This window comes from Oryctolagus cuniculus, chromosome X (assembly GCF_051225735.1).
Source record: "Oryctolagus cuniculus isolate XC-2025 breed Fujian yellow rabbit chromosome X, ASM5122573v1, whole genome shotgun sequence".
NCBI classification, from domain to species: Eukaryota; Metazoa; Chordata; class Mammalia; order Lagomorpha; family Leporidae; genus Oryctolagus; species Oryctolagus cuniculus.
The window spans coordinates 86,120,831-86,138,581 of NC_142888.1; the positions used below are offsets into that span (position 1 = coordinate 86,120,831).

At 41.2% G+C, this 17,751-nt stretch overlaps 1 protein-coding gene across 1 annotated transcript in view; it reads right to left on the reverse strand.

Annotated features, from left to right (window-relative positions):
• TBC1D8B (TBC1 domain family member 8B) overlaps positions 1–14,597 on the reverse strand; it is an 86,059-nt gene extending 71,462 nt beyond the window's left edge. Inside the window, exon 1 of the mRNA XM_002720152.6 lies at positions 14,286–14,597. Within this exon, the coding sequence (XP_002720198.3) occupies positions 14,286–14,415 (130 nt within the window). The 5' untranslated portion in view covers positions 14,416–14,597. The remainder of the gene's footprint in view (positions 1–14,285) is intronic.
• Between the last annotated feature and the right edge of the window lie 3,154 nt (positions 14,598–17,751).

Sequence of the window (17,751 nt, forward strand, 5' to 3'; positions counted from 1 at the left end):
GGTGACAAGGAACAATTATTTCTCACACACAGAGTTGGGGTCAGGGTAGGCAAAATGGCCAAAATCACTGGCAAGAAAGGTCTTTTTTTACACCAGCAGCAGAAATGTTCATAAGATTCTAAGTGCCCTATGCTATATAAAAAGGAAAGTTCAGTTTTGTAAGTACAAAATAATTTGCAACAAATAATTTGGAATCTTGTGCTAGAATACATTTCTAGTCATTTGGGGAACACTTCCAGCTCCTTAAGCTGTAATCATCATTAAGTCTTTGCAACTCATTCAGGAATTCATATGTGGCAATATTTGGGTTTTAAAAGTACAATAAAACAAGCAGACAACTTTGGGTTGCTTTTCTATATAGAGGTTTGTCATCCAACAGCCTGAACATTCAAGGTCATGAATCAACCTACACATGGAAAATCCTACAGATTACTATCTGTGACCTACATTACAAAACAAGAAAATTTTAAATAGCAACAAATTCAAATTATTTTTTGAATGACTACAATTGAGTAAAGTAGCAATATACTAGAGCCTGGTAAAGGGCTATGGAATTTTGGTAGTATCCTGTCACTAATGTTCCTAAGGAAATTCACCACCATAATTGATGTGAAATAATCGTTATTAAATGACATAGCAAGATTACAAAAATGCAAGATTCTATGATTTTTTTAAATAGACACTTTGCATACAATCACTATTATTCATGCACCAATTCTTTTTGGCTGGATGGAGAACCACACATTATAGATTAAAAAACTAGATCATATAATACAACATCCAGTACACTTCTCTCTTCTACAGCATCCCTGAGAGAAAGCCTAGTTATTCCTTGAATAATCCTATAGTTAACTTCTTCCAGAGCAATTGTATCAGTGGAAGTTTCTATTAATTAGAAAGTCTCTTCTAAAATATAGGATTTATATACCCATATGTTATAGCCAGGGCCAGTTTCATGGGGTCTCATACTTGAGAGGCCCCTGTGCTTGGTTTAGTGCTCTGTTGTTACTGTCTTAAAATCTTAAAATTTTTGGACACGGAGCCCTTAATGTTCATTTTGCATTGGGTTCCACAAATCAGGTAACTAGTCCTAGTCATAGTGGTTATCTCTGAGCAATGGGATCATGAGAGAGAATTTTCTTTCTTTCTTTCTTAGATTTATTTATTTATTTATTTGAAAGTCAGAGTTACAGAGAGGGTGTGTGTGTGTGTGTGTGAGAGAGAGAGAGAGAGAGAGAGAGAATGAATATGAATCTTCCATCTATTGGGTCACTCTCCAAATAATTGCAAAGGCCAGGGCTGAGCCGGGTCAAAGCCAGTTTTATCCCAGTCTCCCACATGGGCTGCAGGGGCCCAAATACTTGGGCTATCTTTCACTGCTTTCCCAGGCACAATAACAGGGATTTGGATTGGAAGTGGAACAGCCAGGACTTGCACTGGTGCCCATATGGGATGCCAGCATCACAGGTGGCAACCTAACCCATTGTACTACAACACTGGCCCATTTTTCTTCTTTAAAGCTATAAATATTTTCTGAAATTTTTATAAAAAACATTTTTAACCATAAGAGAGTAAAACAAACATTTCTTATCAATAAAAAGAAAAGGGAAGGTCTTTCTTACAATAAATAAAAGCTACTTCCTTGCAATGTAAGAATAATACAAAACACATACTCTATTAACATGAAGAGTCTTCAAATATGATTGTAGCTTTCTTGTTTTCTCATATCCTCTTCTCTTCTCCTAGCTTACAATATACCTAGTTCTTTCAGCTGTTTGTTTTATGAGATTGTCTGGGTCTCTATTTCTTTTATCATTTTCTTAATTATTTGTCAAAGTTTCTTTCAAAATGTGTCATTCAAACCTGAATATATCAACTATGTTCTGAATAAGTACAGGCTTTTTCTGTCATGTTTCTATTAATGCAATCTAAAATTACTAGTTTGTTTCTTTCTTTTTTTTTTTTTTTGGTCATTACATACTATAATCATCCTAAGCTTGTAATCAAAGATATTTTTGATCTTTCTCATAAATAGAAGCATCAACCTAGGTATTTTCTGCCCTATACAGGTTTATAGGTAAAAACTAAATGCAATTTACATTTAGTCATGCTATATTTTATCTCACTAATTTCAACTGAATAATTTAACTTATTGAGATAGTTTTGAATCTTGGATTTTTATCTTCATGATGGTGATTCTCAGCCTAAACCATATACTTGAATCATCAGGAGGAGTATTAAAATCATTCAAGCTTATGTTTTAAAACTACTAAAGCCTAGGAATTCTGATTCAATTGGTGTAGGACCTGGACATCCTATTTTCCCCTAAACTTTGTATGATAAAATTTCAATCGCAAAAGAAGTAGAATATATATTGGAACCTCCAAGTACCCCTTATCTAGGTGCAATAATTATCAACATTTTGCCAATCTTTCATTTCTCTTTCCTGGAGTATTATAAAGAAATCCCAGATATCACATCTTTTTATCCATAAAGTACTGCAGTGTGCTTTAGTTTGTTTTAAAATTTTAGTCCTTAACTGAATCTAATTTCAGCTAGTGTTAAGAACATGGACCTATGGTATTAATTGTCCCTTCCAATTTTCAGACACCTGAAAATTTGATAAACAATTTTTTTTTGTATTAGGTCAATGATAATGATAAACAGGTAGGACCAAGAGCTGAATGTTGGGGAAAAGGCCACTAAAGGATCCACAACTTGAGGTCGGCACTGCGGCTCAACAGGCTAATCCTCCGCCTTGCGGCACCAGCACATTGGGTTCTAGTCCCGGTCGGGGCGCTGGATTCTGTCCTGGTTGCCCCTCTTCCAGGCCACCTCTCTGCTGTGGCCAGGGAGTGCAGTGGAGGATGGCCCAAGTGCTTGGGCCCTGCACCCGCATGGGAGACCAGAAGCACCTGGCTCCTGCCATCGGATCAGCGCAATGCGCCGGCTGCAGTGCAGCAGCCATTGGAGGGTGAACCAACGGCAAAGGAAGACCTTTCTCTCTGTCTCTCTCTCTCACTGTCCACTCCCTGTCAAAAAAAAAAAAAAAAAAGACGCACAACTTGAAGATGGTACTCATTATCAATGTGCTAGTTTAGTAGATAAACTGAAGCATACTTTAGTTTGACAAGGCCTCTTTCTGTCTGTAAACTAGATTGAGGGCATGTGTAAGGCAATACTGCTCGAACTGATGAAGTCATGTAAATGAACTTCCTAATTACAAACAACATTTCTTTCTAAGTAAAATGTCCAGTTATAAATTTTAGCCATAGTTATGACTGCCAGAACCTTATAGCCCATTCTGTGTCTTGTCATAATTGTCATGCTAAGAAAGTCAAACAGGAACACCTTTACTGAATTTTTTATAATCTCTACTTCATTAAATGTTAATGAATGCACTAATTAGTAACCTGCCAATATACTCGGTGGAAATACATTCAATAAGAGAAAGTAGTGCACTCAACAGAGGCTGTAGGTTTTCCTGATTCTGTTTCTTTTGCTAACAGACCTAAGTCCTTAAAACAGACTGTTAATGCTTATTTTGGAATAATCCAATAGTCGCAGCTGCCATTTTTAAAGCTGCCAACTTTACACTCAGAGATTTGGAAAACAGCTAATAAAAATAATTCTTTTTTTGTACTGCTTTCCCTTTTCTAACATTCTCTTAAAGGTATTTGTTTGAAAATTGTATATATAAGGGATTTTCAAAAAGTTTATGGAAAACGTATATTATGAAAACCTATGCATGGATTTCAAAAAACTTTTGCACAAAAAACCTTATCTTTTAATTCCATTTCCATGATTTTTTTCAAGTATCCTTGAATATGCACTCATCTCCTTCCCTAAAAGCATCTGTTATTAAAAACAGCATATTGGGCCGGCACTGTGGTGTAGTGGGCTAAGCCTCTGCTTGTAGCACCAGCATCCCATATGGGCACCGGTTCGTGTCCTGGCTGCTCTACTTCCGATCCAGCTCTCTGTTATGACCTGGGAAAGCAGTGGACGATAGCCCAAGTGCTTGGGCCCCTCTACCCACGTAAGAGACCCATAAAAAAGCTTCTGGCTTCTGGCTCCTGGCTTTGGTTCGGCCCGGTTCCAGCCGTTGCAGCCATCTGGGGAATGAATTGCTGGAAGACTTTTCTGTCTCTCATGCTCTCTGTCTGAAACTCTGCCTGTCAAATAAATAGATAAATCTTTAAAAAAAAAGTAGGCAATTATTTTGTTTTAGGTGAGAATATTACTTTTCTTATTTTAAAAAAGATGTATTTATTTATTTGAAAGTCAGAGTTACACAGAGAGAGGAGAGGCAGAGAGAGACAGAGAGAGAGAGGTCTTCCATCTGATAGCTCACTCCCCAATTGGCCAAAACGGCCGGAGCTGCGCCAATCCAAAGCCAGGAGCCAGGAGCTTCTTCGGGGTCTCCCACGTGGGTGCAGGGGCCCACATAGCACCAGCTCCAGGATATTACTTTTCTTTTTTTTTTTTATTTGACAGGTAGAATTAGACAGTGAGAGAGAGAGAGACAAAGAGAAAGGTCCTCCCTCTGTTGGTTCACTCCCCAAATGGCCGCCATGGCCGGTGCTACGCCAATCCGAAGCCAGGAGCCAGATGCTTCCTCCTGGTCTCCCATGCGGGTGCAGGGCCCAAGCACTTGGGCCATCCTCCACTGCCGTCCCAGGCCACAGCAGAGAGCTGGACTGGAAGAGGAGCAGCTGGGACTAGAACCCGGCAGCCATATGGGATGCCAGCACCGCAGGTGGAGGACTAACAAGGTAAGCCACGGCGCCAGCCCAGGATGTTACTTTTCAACACCCTTTATAGTTGCTAAGCCTCATATTTTCAACTCTAAACAAAAAATCTGTAATACTTGCTGTGTCTCAACAACTGTCATCTTTTGCTTTTGCACTCACATTATTCCTCCCACTAAGAATATCCTCCCTGTTTCTCTCTACCAAATCATTTCCCAGATAGTGTTAGTACTCATAGATGGATGATTTATTTCAAAAACAATCCAAACTGAGTTTTGGCAAGACCCTCCACAGATGCCACACTGGAATTCTGCCACCAGTACAACTCCTACTGTTATTAAGCATCACTTTTAGGAAATATTTTTACCATTTAAGGGGATTTCTTTTTTTGTTTGTTTGTTTGTTTTCATTTTAAAGGGAACTTCTGATAAGCACACTTTATATCAGAGCTGGCCTAAGAAAACTGTGTTGAGTGTTTATAATACCCCACATTCAAGAAGATTTATGAGCCAAACAAAACATAACTGACAACCTCAGTAACTATATATTTGTTCGCTAACGTGTCTATTGTTGACTGTTCCACTAGATTATAAACTCTGTACAGATAGGGTCAACTTCTGTTCTATTCATCACTGTCTACCCAACACCCAGGACAGTGGCTAGGCAGCTACCACCCATATCTCTTTATTCCTTCACAACAGAATTCCTAAAATTAGCTACATTTGCTTTGCTCTTGAATATCTTCTTGGCTCATATACTTTAGCCCCTCTGGTCTCTGCTCATAGGTTAACATAAGAGGCCTTCCCAAAACCATTTATTGAAAATTACAACTGCTTCCCCTGTATATCCAATCCAATATCTTTATCAAACCTTACTTTTTTTCTTCATATTGCTTATCACTTTGAATCATATCACATATTATTTATTTGACTCCAGCAAATAAAATTTGAGATTTTTTTCATTGCTTTATATCCAGCACCTAAAACAGTGCTCGGTTTTTAGAGGCTGGCTCATTAGTTATTTATTGAATGAATTTATTTACACCATCACATCCAGAATTTACTATTACCTTTTATGATTATACAGCAGTAGTAAAAGTTAGAAAACCAGGCAAAATTTCTAACATAAATTCAATATAAGAACTATATTGCAGGGGCCGGTGCTGTGGCATAGCAGGTTAAGCCACTGCCTGTAGCACCGGCACTCCATATTGACACCAGTTTGAGTTCTGGCTGCTCCACTTCCAATCCAGCTCCCTGCTAATGCACCATGAAAGCAGCAGAAGATGGCCCAAGTGCTTGGGCCCTTGCACCCACACTGGAGATCTGGATGAAACTCCTAGATCCTGGCACTGGTCTGGCCCAGCTCTGGCCATTGTTGCTATTTGGGGATGAACCAGCAGATGAAAGACTTCTCTGTCTCTCTCTCTCTCTGCTTTGGCCTCTCTGTAACTCTGCCTTTCAAATAAATAAATAAATCTTCAAAATAAAAAAAAAAAGCAGGGGCCAGTGCTGTGGCATAACAGGTAGGGCTGCCACCTGTGGTGCCGGCATCCCATATGGGCACCGGTTAGAGCCCCGGCTGCTCCTCTTCCAATCTAGCATGGGAGGGCAGGGGAAGATGGTCCAAGTGCTTGGGCCCCTGCACACACGTGAGAGACCTGAAAGAAGCTCCTGGCTCCTGGCCTCGAATCGGCGCAGCTCCAGCCACTGCAGCCAACTAGAGAGCGAACCACTGAATGTAAGACCTTTCTCTCTGTCTCTCCCTGTCTCTGTCTGTAACTCTACCTCTCAAACAAATAAAAGCTTTTCAGAAATTAAAAAAAAGCAGTTGTATCCAGAATATAGAAAGAATTTCTACAAATTCACAATAAATGACTGACAATTAAATGAAAGACAGCAATAGCAGCACAGGAACTTTCAGAAAAAAAAAAGACTAGGGAGTAAATGAAAGGGTTCTCAACCTCATTATTTATATGGATTACAGAAATGAAAATTAAAGCCAAACTGTAATGCTTTCACTCTCACACTTGAAAGAGGTAAAATGAAAAATGATAGAAATATTCTCTTTTGGAGCACCAGTTCTAACCCTGGCTGTTCCTCTTCCTATCCAGGTCTCTGCTATGGCCTGGGAAAGCAGTAGCAGAGTGCCCCTGCACCCACATTGGAGACCCAGACGCTCCTGGCTCCTGGCTTTGGACTGGCTCAGCTCTAGCTGTTGCAACCACTTGGAGAGTGGACCAGTGAATGGAAGACCTCTCTCTCTCTCCCTCTCTATCTCTCTCTCTGCCTCTCTGTAGCTCTGCCTTTCAAATAAATAAAAAAATGAAAAACATAGCAATATAACAAACATTCAAATACCTTTTAAAAATATTTTAGTGGCCAGCGCCGCAGCTCAATAGGTTAATCCTCCACCTAGCGTCGCCGGCACACCGGGTTCTAGTCCCGGTTGGGCCGCCGGATTCTGTCCCGGTTGCCCCTCTTCCAGGCCAGCTCTCTGCTGTGGCCCGGGAGTGCAGTGGAGGATGGCCCAAGTGCTTGGGCCCTGCACCCCATGGGAGACCAGGAGAAGCACCTGGCTCCTGCCTTCGGATCAGCACGGTGTGCCGGCTGCAGCGCGCCAGCCGTGGCGGCCACTGGAGGGTGAAGCAATGGCAAAAGGAAGACCTTTCTCTCTGTCTCTCTCTCTCACTATCCACTCTGCCTGTCAAAAAAAAAATATTTTAGCTTACCTTATATCCATAGATCTTTATGCTGTACACAGCACTATGAGCTTTCATCAGATAAAGTTATTTCTTCAAGTACTATGTTTTGAAAAATAATACTAAGGAAACCAAAGTAATTTATATTCTTCAATACCATTCAACAAAAAGTGCTGCTTATATCTAAGCACTGATTGAGAACTTTTAGATCTTGGACAAGCACAGTCAAAACCAAAGTGCTATCATGACAAATTGCTTTATATTATTCTGATTATAAAGCATAAATGCATAATCACTTCCACAACAAAATTCAATGATTGAGTGTTTTGCTTCTGTAGTGATATCTTTGCATAGTGAACATATTCAATGTTACCACTCCAAATCACAGTCTATATAAAACACAGGAAAAGAAATGATGAGGGAAAAAATGACATAAATATACAGACTTCTTTGGTTTTCAGGTCCAGAAAATGGTACCTAACATCATATTCCTTCATTAGTAAATAAATAAAGGAAGAAATCATGTTTGGAGACTTGTTTACAAGTTTGAAAACTCACTTGGCCTGCAAAACAAAGCTGTGGGATAAAGGAAAGACAAGTTTTTTTTTTTTTTTAAAAAAAAAGGTTTATTTATGTATTTGAAAAGCAGAGTTACAGAGAGGGAGAGGGAGGGGGGAGGGAGGGGAGAGAGGGAGGGAAATTTCCCATTCACTGGTATTAACAACCAGGGCTGGGCCAGGCTGAAGCCAGGAGCCAGGAGGAAAGACAAGTTTTATCACCATTTTAAATTTGAGGAAACTAAAGCCTTTATAGAATAATTACCAACTGAAAATATATAGAAAAATATTACAGAATCAAGGGAGATAAAAGAAGCAGATTTAATGGGGCAAGTGAAGTCACTGAATCTGGTAGTACATTTATATATTTGTAGATATTGGCATATTAAAAAGAAAAAATCCCCTAGGACAATATCTAAGAAGGGGAGATATCTTTGTACTACTCACTTTGCCTAGAATATTTTGATTCCTGTGAAATCAAGTAAAAAAAAAAAACTGCTTTCAAAGATCTCTTTGAATGAGAAGGACAGCCTTGTAGAAGGTTTTGAAAAATAAAGGGTGGTGAGTGTCATCACTTTTTAGTCTTGTTTCATCAATATTAAATCTACCAGAGAACAAATACTGGTTTTCTACTTATATCATAAATCTCCACAGGGGCTGGTACCTTGGCTGCAGTGCTGGCATCCCATATGGGTGCTGGTTCAAGTCCTGGCTGCTCCACTTCCCATCCAGCTCCCTGCTAATGGCCTGGGAAAGCAGTAGAAGATGGCCCAAGTAGGAGACCTGGAAGAAGCTCCTGGCTTCGGATGGGCCCAGCTCTGGCCATTATGGCCATTTGGGGAATGAAACAGTAGATGGAAGATCTCTCTCTGTTGATTCCTCTTTCTATCTATAACTCTGCCTCTCAAATAAATAAAATAAATCTTTTTTAAAAATTACATCTCGGGGCCAGTGCTATGGCGCAGCAGGTTAACGCTCTGGCCTGAAGCGCCGGCATCCCATATGGGCGCCGGTTCTAGTCCCGGCTGCTCTTCTTCCGATCCAGCTCTCTGCTGTGACCTGGGAAAGCAGTAGAAGATGGCCCAAGTCCTTGGGTCCCTGCACCTATGTGGGAGACCCAGAAGAAGCTAGAAGCTCCTGCCTCCTGGCTTCCGACTGGCACAGCTCCAGCCATTGCAGCCATCTGGGGAGTGGGTCAGCGGATTCAAGACCGCCTCTCTCTCTCTCTCTCTCTCTCTGTAACTCTGCCTTTCGAAATAAATAAACAAAATATTTTTAAAAAATCACATCTGCACTAAAAACAAAGAACTTTGCACACAATCCACATCACTATGACTTTAACTTAATGTTTGAGGATTGAGGAGTCATGTTCTTCCAGTGAACTAGAGTACTGGTTCTAGTCTATGTATAAAGATGGGAAGGCTTCAGCAGAGAATAGGGGAAAGAAGTAAAGAGACTGTACCAAGAGGTATCTAAAAAGGCATGGGGCTATTACACATACAGTCAATAATCCTTCCACTACTACCAAGAAAAAATGGTGACATCCCTTGTTTAAAAAAAAAAAAAAAAAAAAAAAACAGAGTCAAGCAATCAGGACTGGGCCATGCAAATGAAGCTGGGAACCTGGAATTCCATACTGATCTACCTGGGTAGCAGGGGTCCAAGTACACGGGTCATCACCAGCTGCTTTCCCAGGCACATCAGCAATGAGCAGGATTGGAAGTGTAGCAGCAAGGGAGTCGAACCAGCATCCCATAGGGGATGCCAGCATTACAAGGGGCAGCTTAACATGCTGTACTCCAACAGTGGCCCTATATCCTTTATTTTTTAAACTCTTCTCCAAGGCTGTCCTTTCTCATTCAAAGAATTTATTAAAGGTAATGTTTTACTTGATTTCTCAAGGATAAAGATGTTTCAGGAAGGACTAGAGTATACAATGTGATTCTCCCTCCTTAGGGGTTACCCTATGGGATTTTTCTTTTTAACTAGCCAAAATGAGAATTTAGTAACTTACTGACTTGGTCTGCATATGTGTGTGGACATGTGTACAAATTTCCTTACATAAAATAAAATGTCATGCATATCATTTGGGCATCCCCTTGCTAGTAATGAGGTTCCTGGAAAGCCAAAAAATTATTTTATCAGATGGTCACTTTGTTAGTATAGAATGTAGGGGTATTCTGCTAATAAATATATAGTTATAAAATAATAATAGTTCATGCAAACACTTTTCAGAGTGAGACTCATTGAGGAGGGGGTGGTGAAAAAAAAACTATTTTCAAGGGATGGTATTAAGAGGTTTTCAAAAAGACTCCCTTAGCATTTATTATGTACTTGTTTATGACAAATCATCATAACAAGCTGATTTCAAACATTTTTAAATGACTTATTTCAAACATTATCATGTTCTAGTTTTCACAGATGATTTAATTTCAAAGCAACAGTACCAAGATGAAAGAGGATACAATGAAAAGTACCTACAATACCATTTTAGTAAGTTTTATTTTCTAGTTTTATTCTATACCATAAAAACAAGGTCTAGTTAATTGGATTGGTGAATCCAATATTCAAGAACATGTTTGTACTATTCAGATATGGAAAATTCAAGAGTAAAATACTCTCAACAAACTACCAAAATAAAGTCTTCCTGATTGGTACTTCTTCCTAAATTCCACACACTAGATTATTTAATAGAATATAGCCCCATAATTCCACTCATGCAGTAGTGTCCATCTGCCAAGCAAATTGTTGATTTGTACTTAATAAGCCAAATATGAATACATTACTTTTATATAAAATACATTACTTTTTATATAAAACCAGGTGCTAAATTTAGATGCCACAGAAAAGACATCACCTGCAGCAGCCAGCAGAAGCAAGGGATAACTAAAGGTTACTGTAAAAATCCAGAAGGGTGAACTATTTCTTCAAATGAAGGAAAATCACTTTATCTGTAAAAGAATCTTAGGTCTGACAAAATTTTCCAGAAAACATTCCACTCTGATGGAGCCAGGACATTCAGTAAGATAATGTTTGGCAAATAGTCAGTAATGTACCAGATGTCTGCTTGAAGTCTTTCAAAAATTTAGAAAGAGGATCTCAAAATTCTACCTTCAGAAGTAGTCTCAGGGCTGGCGCTGTGGCACAGTGGGCACCGCTGGCATCCCATATGGGCGCCAGTTCTAGTTCTGGCTGCTCATCTTCTGATCCAGCTCTCTGCTATGGCCTGGGAAAGCAGTAGAAGATGGCCCAAATCCTTGGGCCCCTGCACCCGCGTTGGGGATACGGAAGAGGCTCCTGACTCTTGGCTTCGGATGGGCATAGCTCTGGCCATTGAGGCCATCTGGGGAGTGAACCATTGGACGGAAGACCTCCTTCTCTCCCTCCCTCCCTCCCTCCTCTCTCTCTCTGCCTCTCCTCTCTCTGTGTAACTCTTACTTTCAAATAAATGAATAAATCTTGTTTAAAAAAAAAGTAGTCTGTTGTTATAGCCATCCTACGGTTGGCTTTCTGTTGCTCCTATTCCATCATTAGGAAAAAAAAGTGCAGTCAAGGAACTTCATCAAGTCTACACCCAAAGTCATGACATTGCTGGTAGTTATTGCCAATTATCTCATGGCCAAGAAAGGAAATCTTAAATAAAGTTACATTCATTAACGTTTTCAGGTGGTTGTTATTTTTCTTTATTAAGCAAAATGTGTAAGGTAATCTTTTTAGGGGTAGCACATATCACTGTATTTGAGCAAACAAAATGGACAAAAAAAAGCTTCTGCTGGCACACAAACTCCTGTGAGAGCCAATCCAAATGTTGATTTACGGTAAAGCACAGTAAAGCTCTTGACTTCACAGTTTTAAGTGAGAATATAGTAGTTGAGCAGCCATGAAGATCAGCACACGTTTTTGCTCCAGACTAAAAAGAACCAAACAAATCTTAAAAACACGTCTGCTCCTTTCTGATCCATTTTGCTAATTTACAAGGAATTACAGAGGCAGCTGTCACATGGTAATTTCAAGCATCTTGTCAATCTTACAGGTAAAATGCCATGCAGAACACAAACTAATCATTAAGTCAATGGGGCTATCAGTAGTCATGGCACACACGGTTAGCAGAAATTTCAAACTACTTCTTCAGATAAATTTCCTCTTATTCTAGACAGATGGTGGCTATCAAATAGGGTGAGTGGGATGGAGATAAGAATTTGGTGCAATTAATCTATACTTTTAAGAAAGCATGTCAAATGAAAACTCAAACACAGAAAACAAGGAGTGACTGCTTAAAAGAAACTTAGAAATAAAAACCATTTAATACTACATTGCAGTGATTTGATTCTCAAGGATTTATCTATTATGTTCTATGAATACAGCTGTATGAAAGGAAATACACCTCTTCGGTGAATGTGGGCAAAAGCTCAAGTAAAGACTGGTCAAGTAAAATTAATGGGAACCAAATTATATTAGAAGACTATTTCTGAGGTTGTTGACACAGGTCTATAAAATTTATTTTTTTACTTTTATTTAAAAACTTAAGACATATAAAAAGTATTCATATGTTTAGGGTATTATGTGATGTTTTGATATGTGTATATAAGGTATATTTTAAATCTATCCTAACCTACTTTCAATGGACTCACATGGACAATTTACATCACTGAGTAATTATGATTATTAATTCTCAAATTTCAATCCGGACAGTATCTGCATCCATTAAATGGAAAGTCTTCTGCAAAATAACACTTGCAATTTTTAAAAAATCAAAAAATGACAAACTATCCACTTTAATGGGGAAATTTTTGTTGCCATATTTTCAAGAGAGCCTCTTCAGAAGCTGGATAAGGTGAACAGGTCTTAAGGTTAAAGAAAAAAAATATCCCATAGATCCCTTCACATACATTGATTTGGCACCTACTATTTTTCATTTTATCCTTTCAAGTGTGAGGTAGGTACCATTTTACAGAAGAGAAAAAGCAATATACCTCCTCCAATGAATCTTCACTCGTTTTAGTCATTTGGTTCAATTTTTAATTTGCCTGGTTTACTAGGGGGTCTTTGCTCATGCCCTCACCCCGGCCACCATCCCACTTCCCTCTAGTTAGGTTATGAGCATTTCAAATACAAGAACTGAATCTTAATTATCTTCCTATGGAGCATTCCTTGTCACACACAGTAGTCGCTTAAGGTTGAGTAAATGAAAAAAATAACTGGACAAATGTCATCCAACAAGTCAGAGCTTAGCATGGGACCAAAATGCAGGCTTCCCAACTTTTTCTCTTCCCCTCATATCACGTAATTTAAGCCCATCCACCCCTTCAAGGCCTCAAACCCAAACTAGAAATTATCATGATAAAAGGCCCTTGTTTTCCCAAAGTCCAAAAAGTTTGAATGGCCCTGTCCAGGATGAGGGGGTCTCAAAAAACATTCTTTGCAAGACTTTGAACACTAGGCCAAAAAACAGTTCTTGATTTTTTTTTAAATCTAAAAAATTGGGGGGGGGGGCGGGGTGGGATGGGCAGGAAGACTCAAACTTCCATTTGTTTAAGTGCTTTGGCTTAGAATGATGGCTTTGAAAAAGGGGGCAGCGCCAAATACTCCAGAGAGAGATTTGTATGATGACGCTAGAGTAGCCTTTTCGAGGGAATCCCATGGATTGAAAACTTGGGAGGTGCAGCGAGAGATGCTAAGTTGGGAGAGGTCGGGAATTCTGAGCCCTATCCCATCACTTGCCCTGGCTCCAACCCTCCCCGCTCAGTTTCTCATTTGAAGCCTATCTCTTAGGATGTGATCAGGGCGTCTCACTTTCTCCTCGCCATCCCCGAACCCCGCCCCACCCCCACACACTCCCCAGGGTGGTTATTATCCCTATGGATTTCATGTTAAAAAAAAAAAGTTACTCCACAGCTGCGAACTGGTCCCTGCCATCAGCACAGGCGCGACCTTTCTAGGTTGAACACTCGCAACCAGCCCCTTCCCGCCATGGGAAACCACAGGGCAGGCACCAGATCCTTCCTTTGCCTTAGAAAAGAACTCCTCTCTTCCCACGTCCCACCCAAAGAGCAGGGGCTCGGCCAGAAAGACTGCTCCTCTCCGGACTTGGCTGGCGGCGGCGGCGGCGGCGGCGGCGGAAAGGCGGCGGCGGGAGAAGCCCAGTCCCTCCGCCAAGGCGTTAAGATCCAGCGCCCGGCAACCGCGAGTAACTGTTTTCCTCAGCACCTTTTAAGAAACCGCGAACAGAAGCCATGGCGCTAAGGCATCGGGGGGGGGGGGGTGTCTCAGCCTTACCTGTGAGTCCCCCTCCTCCTTCCTCCCCGTAGCCCCGACGCCGCTGCAGCACGAAGTAGTCGTTGGACCTTTCCATCAGCCACAGCTTCAGCGCATTTTTCAGAAGCACTTCCTCAGGCTTCAGCCACATCGTGAAGAAGTTTGTGCCACCTGGCAGCAACGACCTAGATGCCCTCCTCACCTCACCGTCAACCCCTGTCTTCCCCCTCTACTCCTCCTACCAAATCTGCCTCCGGCAACAGCGGCTCAGGTTCACGGTTTCCACACTTCCCCCCACCCTCCCTTCTCTCCCACGTAGGCAGCGAAGTTGCCAATTCCCTCCCACAGCGCTACCGCCCAACTGGGAAATAGTCCCGCTGCTTCATCTCTTGGGAGTTGTAGTTCCTCACGCGATTTTTTTGTACTGCGGCGACAGGAGCACAGGACTACACTTCCCACAATACACTGGGGTGAGACCCCGATGGGGGTGTTTTCAAAGCGAGTCCCGCCACGGGTAAAGCGTGTTTGTGTCTGAAGTTTAAAGTGTGTTTAGGTTCAAGCAACTGAATCCTAGGTGTAAAGGTGTTATTTTTCCTGACCCTTTTCACAATAAAGTTTCCTTGGGAGGGACGGACGAAGGGAAGGAAATGTCGAATTCTTAGAATTGTACCAATGAAATACATGAAATCGGTTCTCGATTTAAAATTTTTTTAAAGATTTATTTACTTATTTGAAATGAAGACAGAGAGAGAGAGAGAGAGGCAGAGAGAATCTTCTATTGACTGGTTGACTTCCCGGATGGCCACAACGGCCAGGCCTGGGCCAGGCAGGAGCCAGGAGATTCCTTCAGATCTCCACGGGGGGGGGGGGGGGGCGGTGCAGGGACTCAAGGACTTGGGCCATCCTGCACTGCTTTCCCAGGCGCATTAGCAGGGAGCTGGATGGGAAGTGGAGCAGCCTTAACTGGAACAGGTGCCCATATGGGATGCCGGCCTCACAGCTATGCCATAGTGCTAGCCCCAAATATTTGTTTAAAAGAAAGTTTCTGGACTTTTGGAGTAACAGCCCATTCCAGGGGGCAGCAGTTAATAGCAACTGATGTCTAATAAGCGGTAACTACATACTCATGCCATGTAATCCACAAAAGGCTAGTGAAGTAGATCTTCCCTACTTTGCACATCAAGAAACGAAATGTTCTGATGGGTGAGTGACTTATCCAAGGTCACACAATAGGTGACCCGATTCTTAGTATAAATCCAAAATTCTTGCCTAAACTTTCTGATCCTTAATGAAGAATATAAAATTGTCAGAAACCACACATTTTTTTTCATGCAATGCACTTATCCCCCTCATCCTCCTCTGCAGCCCCTGTTTATTTAACTACAGTAATAAGTTACAGACAATCTCTTGTCCAACTTTCTGTTTTGAGATCTAAACAATTTACAAGTATAATTTTTCTTTCTTAAATTCTTTTAAGAAAACAAAATGCTTGCAGAGCAACCTTCACCTCTCTGTGTCTTGGCAAAGACTCACAGCTGCTTAAACACGAAGGTGAATGAGGTCAGTCATTTGCATGATGTTGCAGGGAAAGCTTATTTGATTGCTGTTTTTATTTCTTACAATAACTCAATACCCCGGAGTTAACGAGTGCACTGAAAGTAAAAACGAGTTTAAAAGAAGGAAGGCGTTGGAAGGCAATGTACAGGCAAGGGAGACCCTTGGCAAGCTGTTTTGAGACGGAAGCCTGGAGGCCATATGGCTAAAATACAAAGGGGTGGGGCAAACCCAGATGCCAAGTCATGGAGCCAAGGAACTCTGCCCTAAAGGCTTAATCCTTCCAAGATGTGGGCCGTCTTTAGTGAGACAGACGTGTACTACAGGCGGGGATGTTTCTTTCAGATGAGAAGAGGAGCAATCTTGGATTCTTCCTAACTAAGAGGCAGAAAATAAGTAGTCCCAAGGCAGCTCTAAAAGATTGCATGGGAAGAGTCAGTTCTTCCAGAGCCCGGACTGCCGTGTATCTCTGGGAAAAACTATCCCAACCTGGAAGTGTACTAAAGAAGATAATTTCTTCTCATCTCCTTGGTTAAAGGTCAGCAAAACAGCAAATGTAGAGAGATGTGAGACACCCTCCTTTCTTTTTTTCTTTCCTTCCCTTTTGTATTTCCTTCCTCATCAAACCAGAATTCTTTTCCAATACCCTTAATGGTTAGGGTTGTGCCAAGGGCGGTCCAGAAAGAACTCCCTGGGTTCTTCTGCCTCTTTGCTCTGCGATTCCCGCCTCCGTAGATACCCATGTGCTCTCTGTTACAGGATCTGGCCCACTTTTGGCTCAGAGAAGGATATTTAGAGAGCTCTTGTTTTAATAAATAAACACTTCGCTGTTTTATGTAAAGAAAACACGTTTTTAAATTAAATTACTCCTGTGATGTAAAGTTTTGGCTTGATCATTTAAAAATCTATTGTAAGACTTTGCAAAGAAAAAACATTGTTCTGAAAGCACCTTAAAATAGAATATGTCACTCTCTTCAATTGTATATGTTAATATAAATTGCTTAGGGAAGGAGGCCAGAGATTGCAAACTGCCTTGAATCCCATATGGATGCCGGTTTGTGTCCCAGCTGCTCCTCTTCCAATGCAGATCTCTGCTATTGCCTGGGAAAGCAGTAGAAGATGGCCCAAGTCCTTGGGCCCCTGCACCCATGTGGGAGACCTGTAAGAAACTCCTGGCTCCTGGCTTCGGATCAGCCCATCTCTGGCTGTTGCAGCCATTTAGGGAGTGAACCAGCAGGTGGAAGACTTTTCTATCTCTCCCTCTGTCTGTAACTCTACCTCTTAAATAAATAAATATTTTAAAATTTTTATTTGAAAGGCACAGTCCCAGAGAGAAGGAGAAAGGCAGAGAGAGATTCTTCCAATCGCTGATTCCATAAATAGCTGTGATGATCAGGACTGGACCAGGAGGAAGCCTGGAACTCCATCCAGGTCTCCCACATGGCTGCAGGGATCCAAGTACTTGCACCATCTTCTACTGCCTTGTCAGGCATTTTAGCAGCACTGGCTTCCCATATGGGCATAGGTTTTAATCCCGGCTGCTCCACTTCTGATCCAGCTCCCTGCTTATGCATCTGAGAAAGCAGCAGAGGATGGCCCCAGTGCTTGGGCCCCTGCACCCATGGGGAGACCTGGAAGAAGCTCCTGGCTTCTGGCTTCTGGCTGGCCCGCCTCCAGCCATGTCAGCCATTTGGGGAGTTAACTAGAGGATGGAAGACTTTTCTCTCTCTCTGTCTCTCCCTCTCTGTAACTCTGCCTTTCAAATAAATAAATCTTAAAAAAAAAAAAAAGTGGAGTTGCCAGGACTTGAATTGGTACTCAAATATGGGATGCCAGCATCACAGGCAGTGGCTTTAACACGCATTGAATATTATTATTAGTACTCTACTTGTACTTTATATATATATTATTTAATTTTTATTCATAAGCTTGT